Source organism: Leptopilina heterotoma, unplaced genomic scaffold (assembly GCF_015476425.1).
Source record: "Leptopilina heterotoma isolate Lh14 unplaced genomic scaffold, ASM1547642v1 Lhet_171, whole genome shotgun sequence".
In the NCBI taxonomy this organism is placed as follows: Eukaryota; Metazoa; Arthropoda; class Insecta; order Hymenoptera; family Figitidae; genus Leptopilina; species Leptopilina heterotoma.
This window is the reverse complement of record NW_025110887.1, coordinates 62,345-71,377: the sequence shown is the minus strand read 5'-3', so window position 1 is coordinate 71,377 and position 9,033 is coordinate 62,345. Positions and strand designations below refer to the sequence as shown.

Below are 9,033 nucleotides of genomic sequence, written 5' to 3'. Positions count from 1 at the left end.
TAATGTAATGTTTATTTTGCAAGTGATATGTGTGAGTGTTAAATCATAATTTTATGAAAAAAAATTTCAGCAGTTGCAAAGAAGAAACACAGATGAGAAAAAAAATAGTAGGTCAATTATTTGACATTTTGGTCCATCTTAATTCTCAATTGCGAAGTTTTGTCCTATGACACTGATATTGTATAAAAAAAGTAAATTGTAAATGTCTCATTGTTTTCTATGTATATATTAAAATTGTGAGAATGTTGATGCAAAATATATATTGTTAAATCATTTAAATGTATTATTTCATCCCAATTTTTATAGATTGAAAAAGAAATTAAGGTTTTAAATCTACAATTATTATTTCCCCAACACCTGCAGTAAAATTGAACTATTGTTCGCTAAGCACCAGTGGAGGAATGAGAATAGAGATATAAGATTAGAGTGCGCAGGAGGACTGAAAGCAAATCAACTCCGTAGAAGGAGACGGGTAGTGTTCTCTCGTACCCTCTTCTTTCTCTGTTTTAATAACGCCCGTGTATTAATTTTGCCATGGCCTTAATTAGGGCTGATCAGGCTTCCCTATTATGGCATGATCTGTTCCCAATCGGGCGAGGCGTTTCATGCCCTACACGAAGAAAAATGGATTATATGTGATATAATCCAGATTATACTTATCTTATGATATTTTTACATTGTATATAGGACAGATAACCGGGATTATAAAATTGAATATCTAAGTATTACCACTTTCAAATTATTGATCATATTAATTTAGATTATAAAACTTGCATCAATATAATTAGTCTTTAGGTTATTTTAAATAAATAAAATTTTGACAAATCAGAACTAACCCATAAATTTAAAAAAATTAATTTAATATTTAATTGCCTAATAATAAAATTAAAAAAAATAAATATTTTGAATTTGTTGTGTTACGTACAAAGTACTTAACAGGTACTATTTTATTATTATTTTTCTTTTTAATAAAGCTACAAAAGATAGGACAGAATTTATAAAACATAAATTCCTATATATTTTATAATATTGTTTATAAATTATATGCATAAATTTATAAACATTATTAATAATTAAAATTTTATATAATAAAAGAAGCCTCTATTTGAAAATAATTAAAGGTAATGCATTTCACACATATGCATTGAGACGACCTAGGTGTATACGTGCACATCCACTGGCTACAAGATCTAACACGACCACACCCTTGAGATCTTTGCGTTAAGGGCACACATACAAGCATGCTACACATGCCTCTGCTCATTGCCTTGTCTCTCCTATTGTCTTTCCTTGACTCTCCTTCCTTTTTCCCCTTTGGGCCTACAAACTTAGGGACTAGAATATCATAACAAATGCACATGCATTTGGAGGCTGACTCAACGCTTTCCCAGTAATAAAGGATTTTTTAATATAGCATTTTGGACGATTGAGCAAGCCGTCTGCTCAATTGTCCAAACGGCATTTGGACAATTGGACTGGTTGCTCAATTATCCGATGCATTAGGTCCAATCATCCCAAATGTTTTTCGTGGCTGAAAAACTGCTGAATTAAGAAAAAATGTACTGAAATGTTACAGAAACTTTAGAAAATTCTTAATTCCAGACAAATACAGAAAAATTAGGTATAAAAATAACTCGAGTGAGGAAAAAGAACAAGATTTCTAAAATATCACTTTTTAACTGACAGTGCAATGCTGTACTTGGAATTTAGTTGGCAAAGAAGTGAGGATTCTGATAAAGAGAAACACTTCATTATACACTCTCAATACTCCTCATGTGGTAATATATTGTGGATTTCGGATTCTCATTTTAAAAAAGAGATAATTCAGCAAAATAAAATATTATTGTTAATACACTATTATTGAAAATCTACAAATATACATATTACCACATGAGGAGTATTGAGAGAGGATAATGAAGTGTTTCTCTTTATCAGAATCCTCACTTCTTTGCCAACTAAATTCCAAGTACAGCATTGCACTGTCAGTTAAAAGTGATATTTTAGAAATCTTGTTCTTTTTCCTCACTCGAGGCATTTTTATACCTAATTTTTCTGTATTTGTCTGGAATTAAGAATTTTCTAAAGTTTCTGTAACATTTCAGTACTTTTTTATTATTTCAGCAGTTTTTTAGCCACGAAAAACATTTGGGATGATTGGACTTAATGCATCGGATAATTGAGCAACCAGTCCAATTGTCCAAATGCCGTTTGGACAATTGAGCAGACGGCTTGCTTAATCGTCCAAAATGCTTTATTAAAAAATCCTTTTTTACTGGGTTATGAAGCGTATATATTTTATTCGTTTTATGCACTATTCCAAATTTACAGAAAATAATTTGATAATAGCTAAACATTTTATTGTAACTTATTGTTAACAATAAAATGCCGGAGGACTGTAAGTTGCATGTATATGTGTATATGTATAATTATGAATGCAAAATACATATACTAGTAGGGTAACACGGGACGGGTCAGGCTATTTTTCTCGCGATATTGCTTAAAATATGTTATTGATTATGCAAAAGTATCGTATAATTTATTTTCAGAAACAAATATAATTTTTAATTTTACTTAAATTTTTGTGATTAAAGTGATTTACAAATAAATACAAACAAATATGTAAAAGTGAAGCCTCTGACCCGTCCCGCCCCGGGCTTGGGGCGGGACGGGTCACCAACCGGGGCGGGACAGGTCAGTTCGAAAAACACGTTTATTTTATTTATAAATGAAGTTTTTTACATAAAATAAATAATTATTTAATGCAGAACGATTTTTTAAATATTTAATAGTGAGTGGAACAGACGTTTGTAAGTATTGTTTCACAATTTTATTGAAAAATTTGGCATCATCTAACGTGTTACAGAAGAATAAAGATTAACTTATAGAATTACATTAAATTCATTTAAATTAGTGATCTTTTTTTAATAAACAATACATAAAATCAATATTTTTAAATCAAAACTTAAAAGATTAATTTAAAACTCGTCGGATTGTTAACGGAGATGACAATGATGATGTAGCGGATTGCACTGGATTTTGATTATGAACTGGTCGAATTGTTATAGTGGATGTAATAACTGGTTTAACGCACTGTGTTTTGTTTTGGCTGTATAATGGACGAATTGTAAGAGATGACGAAGGTATAATTGGTTGAACTTTCGGAGCAAACATCCGTGGTGCTGGTTGAACTGTCGGAGAAAACATTTGTTGTCCTTGTTGAATTCTCGGAGCAAACATTTGTGGTGCAGTTTGAACTTTCGTAGGAAGCATTTGTGGCGCTGCTTGAACTTGAACTGGCAATATTGCAGGTTTGGTCGAAGTATTATGATTTCTTTGAGTCGGTAAAGTTGACAATACTGGAACTTCCTGTGGAGTTAGCATATGGAGAGGCGTATTCCATATCGAATTTTCATTGGCTTGAAAGTCTGTACGCGGTTGAAACGGCATTGGCAACATACACTGGACAAATTGCACTGGAACTTGCACATTTAGTGCATTATTGGCTACAGCAACTGGTTGACTAGAGTTCTCTTTCTTCTTTGGTTTTTTAGGTTGCTTTTTGGATTTACTCATCGCAAGCGTTTCTTTGTACTCTGGTGAACTAATTACAGTAGTATATCCATGTCTTTTTGACTTTGGCTTATCATTTTTTAGGCTTTGTTGAACATTTGGATCAATACCACTTAAGACTCTGACTGGTTCAACATTAACACTATCAGCATTGGTCACAGGTAAATTTAATTCAATCGAGTCTTCGAAATCAGGTAAAATATTCTGCAAAATATAAAAACATATAGTCTGTTGTAAAAATTTTTATTAAAAATTTGTTATAAATGTTTTAATACTTACTACCAAATTGAGATCAGAGTTGCTGCTTTGAATTGAATCGTTTTGACAATCAAACTCCTTCTGAATGAGACTCGAGGAAATATCATACTCGTGGGAATCAGTATTTCGAAAATCTCCAGTTTCTCTGGTAGCAGGTACTATTCTATCAAGCTCAATCTGCGCTTCTTCAATCTGCTGTCGAAATGATCTACTTTCCTCTAAAATTATAAAAATATAATTAAAATTTTGACTAGATTTTTAGAAAAAAGAAAGAAATGTAATTATAATTTCTCTTTATAAAAGAGAAAATAATTTTTTTAGTATTTCCTACCATCAGTAGCATTGCTGAAAGAACTGCTGTTGTTGGTTTCGTCGTTTGTCATGGGAGTTTGAGAGGCAGCAAAGTCTGCAGCAGAAAATAAATTTCTGTTAAAAGGCCAAATCCCAGTTTTTTGAAAACCATTTTTCGCGGTACTCAATGTTGCAGCTGCTTCAAATGCTTTGCCAAAAAGGCCAAAAATTTCGAACATTGTGACGACTCGGTTCGGGTGAGTTCTGAGCCACTTTTGCACTTCTTTCGAGTAATTGAGACTGAGAGGCTTCATAAACGATACATCCAGAGGTTGGAGGCGATGCGTGCAATGAGGAGGCAAGCATAAAATAATTACGCCATTTTCTTGAGCAAGGTCAATAACATCCATGTTCTTGACATGACTTGTATGTCCGTCCAAAACGAGTAACACCGGGGATTCCTGGCTGCATTTTGTGAATTTTATAAATTCTTTGAACCATTTTGTGAAAATTTCTGAATCGATCCAACCATTATGATTAAACTCGGCCCAAGCACCTTCTGGTTTCCCTTCTAGGTACTTCTCCTTATCCCTTTTTCGAGGAAAAATTAACATCGGTGGCATGTATTGCCCGGCAGCCGAAAAACACACTTCCGCAGTTACTAACTGGCCTCGTTTAGCAGATTTTCGAGAAGCAACTTGGTGTTTACCTTTTAAAGCCACGATTTTTGGAACACATTTTGGTACAACACTTGTAGCGAATTCGTCCACATTGAAAATTTCTTTTGCGGTTAATTTTTTCTTTTCTAAAATATCCTCGAGGAGATCGTAGAATATTGACACATCTTTTTCATTAAATCCAGTTGCCCGTGCAGCTGATGTTGGTTCGGGTTTGCGCAATGATAATTGAGGGTGTCGCTTCATGAACTTTTCAAACCAATCTGGTCCTGCGATTCCTTTTTCAGAATTAAAAGGGTGCTTTATTTTGGTTTTGATGGCCAACTGAAATGCCAATTTACGAATTTCCTCCGCTGTTAATCCGAACATCCTTTCTTCCATGTGTAAAATATAACTACATAAAACAGATTCTTGTTTCTCATTGAAAACTGTTGTATATCCCAGTCCTGCAATAAAATTATTTAAAATTATGACAGAAAATTAATTAAATTTATTAGTTGTGCATAAAGTTAAAATTTGAGTTGGAAAAAGGCAAACGAATTATAGATTATGTTTAGAACAGGATTATCGTGATTAAAAGTTTCTTTTTGTGTCAGTAAAATAAAAATCAGTTTTTATTGAATTAATTCTCTTTGTGAATTTTCGCTTTAAAATTTCAAGATATAACCTATAATTTTTTACTTTTATGACCTCATTATTTACAGCGCGAATCAGAAATAAGAAATACGGGGAAAGAAATATTGTTTTAATAAAGAAAAATATACTGATTATTGACAGATAATATGAAACAAATTAATTCTTATTTCTCCTACAGAAAATATTAACGAAAATACAAGACGTTATAGCGCAAGTTTGGCTTCCGAAAACTCTATCGAAATGTGTAATAATGATTAATATATTAAAACCGCTTAATTACCTTTTTTACAGATACTATCAATAGTCACTTCCTCTTGCCTGCATTTTAAAATTCTTTTCCTTAAACCTTCTCGTGGAACAGAGTATTTTTCAGCTGCTTGACGGCAACTTAAATCTCCTTTTAAAACTACTTCAATAGCGGAAATCATGTTTTCCTCCGTCCAATTTTGTCGATTAGACTTAGATTTAAATTTTCGTACGATATTTAAACTAATATCACAGTGGGTTACATTAATTATATACTAAATTAAGTTCTAAACACTTAACTACCGCTACAAGTAACTCACATGTTTTCATGTACATAACCTTAAACCCAGCGACCACCAACCACAGACTCTCGACCCGTTGAGCCCCGTTCTTATGACCCGTTGCGCCCCAAATGGCATTTCACAAAAAAAGTGAAAAATTTAACATTTTACTTTAACAATCTTATAAAAATGTGTTAGAAAATTAAAATAGAGTAAATAATTGAATTTTATCACCAAACTAATCAAGTTTTCAACATTTTTTAATGTAATTACTTACCTTTTTAAAAAGTCCTTAATTAGCTAAAACACTACGTCCAAAATTTAAACACTCGCCTATTTTTCATTTATTATCTAAAAAAAATTTTTTTTGTAGAAAGGTTTGTAGAAACGTTTCTTTATTCCAAATAAAAAATTCTTGAAATAAAAATAATTAAATTTTTAAAGATAATCTCGTGACGCGATCGACCCCGGTGACCCGTCCCGCCCCGTGTTACCCTAACTTATAAAATGTAGGACCAATATAACGTTATTTATACAACTTATATTAAACACTTATAACTATAAATAAATTATAATTATAAATAAAAAATTGTTTCTTTACAATATAATTATAATTTACATATTTAGTTATAAAAATTGTTTCTGATAAGTATCAAATTAACAACGCCGTTTCTGTTCTCACAGAAACTGCATGCAATTAGAAACGTCAGCATAATGCAAAGTCCAATGGGCCTGAAGAATTTCCCTACTTCTAATTCTAAAAATCCTTAGTTGACAAATTTACCCCACTTTGACATCAGGACAAGAAGTAGAGGCTTGTCGCAAAATTTCCATCGCTGCTGTACAATTTTCCTCTTCAAGCGATCAACACCTGTCCTGGCTGCGGCCTGATAGATCTGTTGATCGCAAGAAAGTAGGAAATGCCGCGACTAAGCCCGTCTGCGCGTCGGACCCCCGCGTATAACATATCAAGTACAACGCGAAAGACAGACGAAAAATTTAATAGAATCTTCTAACCGACGGAATCCAGTGAGAGCTGTTTTGAGTGAGATTCCAATTAATTAAATATTTAACAATTGTGAACCTTGTTTCTTAACCGGCCAGTCCGTATGTGTAGTACCTGCGCCGTCTCAATGCAGTGGCCCCACAAAATTCGCGAGTTCGCGTAAATAAAAATAAGTCGCATAGACGACTTAATTTTCGACATTCAACTTGTGTTTTGCCCGATGGAGGATCCCTGTTTCTCGACCGGCCAGTCCGTACGCGTAGTACCTGCGCCGTATAAGAGAAATTATGCCCTGTCGGTAGGATTAAGGATTTTAGCGGTAAGTCTGTATCGTTTCAATGATTTAATGTTACTTTCAACTTTAATTCTCTTTCAAACATGTGCAAGTTTGTAAATTTCTTAAAATCTTGTTAAAATAAAATTTTAATGTAAATGCCAAATCTGATTTTATTTGTTTTAAAACTCCTGAAATAAATAAAGTAAATTGAAATAATTATTTATCAGAGTTAAAACAAAGCTAACCCGGTAACTTTTAAAAGTGGAAAAAACGATCCCGCATAATTAAACAAGGTCTTTTAGACCTTGGCAGCTTGGTGCCTCCCCAAATTTAAAATAAAAGGGCCATCTCAAAAGCCCAAATAAATAATTTATTTCTGGTTTGTAACATGTTGTTGCTAATAATTTATAAATTAAATTAATTTATCAAAAATTATCAATCAATAAATTTATTTTTTTAACACATAAATTTATTTATTTATAAATTTCTGGTAATTTTATTTTTATAAATCTACAAAACTATTCACACTATTAAAAAACTATTTTTAAAATTTCTATCAATTAAATAATAATTGATCAATTAATAACACTGTTCGACAAAATTTTGCTACAAGAATAAACGAAAGTGATTCTTACAGGATTTTCGACGTACCGTAAGTGAGGCTAAATTCGCTCATGTAGGGTAAATTCGCTCAACCGATATCTATTTTTTAAAATTCGATTAACATACTTTTTAGACAGAAATATTTAAGATTTACAATTGTTTTGGTTAATATAAATGGTAAACTTTAATTTAAAATTTATTTGCAGCAAATTCATTGGTAACTTTCAGTAGAAATTATATTTAAAACACAAGTGAATAATTTTCATATTGAACAAGTAGTATGAAAAAGTAGGAAATAAAGCTTTACTTCAAAATTTTTAAGTTGAATACTTCTGAACATTACATTTCCTGTATCTCCAACATGATATTCATAAAGCACAAAAATTAAAGCAATAAGCAGATTCTGCAAAAAATCAATTAAAAAAAAAAAATTCAAATTTGTTGTGTAAATTCGCTCAGGAAATAAGTCTACAAAAAAGATGTTTGGGCCTGGATATTTTAAGTATGTTAATTACTTTAATTTATAATTCGATTTTTTGAAATAATAGTACTCTTATAACTGAAAATTAAACGATTTAAAACGGTTTAAGCACTAAACTGTCAAACTTAACCTTGTTTTTTTATGGTTATGAGTACGTTTGATTGAATGATTGAATCTAATTACTTATTGATAAAACAATATTAAATATTTATTCCAATAACTTTGAATATTGTTCTTAATTTTTTTCTTTATTGATTCTAAAGAATATTTAGTTTCATTTTTGCAGATTATAATATATTTTGCCAGAATAATAATGGTGAGCGAATTTACCCATCATTTAAAGGTAAATTCGCTCACAAAAAAACGGCTTATAAATAATTTTCTGCAACATATTTCAATTTCTTTATGCAGTAATAGGAAAGATAAAGGGTTAAAGATTATATATTTTCAGTGCCAATGTTTATTTTCATCGTTTCCCGAAGTTATTTAAAAAAGAATTGAAAAATTGAGCGAATTTAGCCTCACTTACGGTAGATTACGAATCAGTAAGTGAAATTGTCCCATCACGTCTCAATTTTAAGAAAAACGGGGTCAAAGTGCCAAAAAATGGCTTTTATGGCACTTTTTGAAGTACAATAAAAAAAGAACGCGACGTGATAAAAAGCTCAAATATGGCTTAAATGAGAGCTCAAACCATCAACTTTAAC

At 31.6% G+C, this 9,033-nt stretch overlaps 1 protein-coding gene across 1 annotated transcript; it reads right to left on the bottom strand.

The window, feature by feature from the left end:
* Positions 1–2,798: 2,798 nt before the first annotated feature.
* LOC122499682 lies at positions 2,799–6,370 on the bottom strand. The gene is made up of 4 exons (XM_043608156.1): positions 5,713–6,370; positions 4,160–5,242; positions 3,850–4,046; positions 2,799–3,774 (listed from the first exon to the last, which is right to left on the bottom strand). Exons 1-4 carry the CDS (start codon positions 5,858–5,860, stop codon positions 2,971–2,973), a joined length of 2,232 nt encoding a protein of 743 aa, XP_043464091.1. The 5' UTR covers positions 5,861–6,370; the 3' UTR covers positions 2,799–2,970.
* Positions 6,371–9,033: the final 2,663 nt, after the last annotated feature.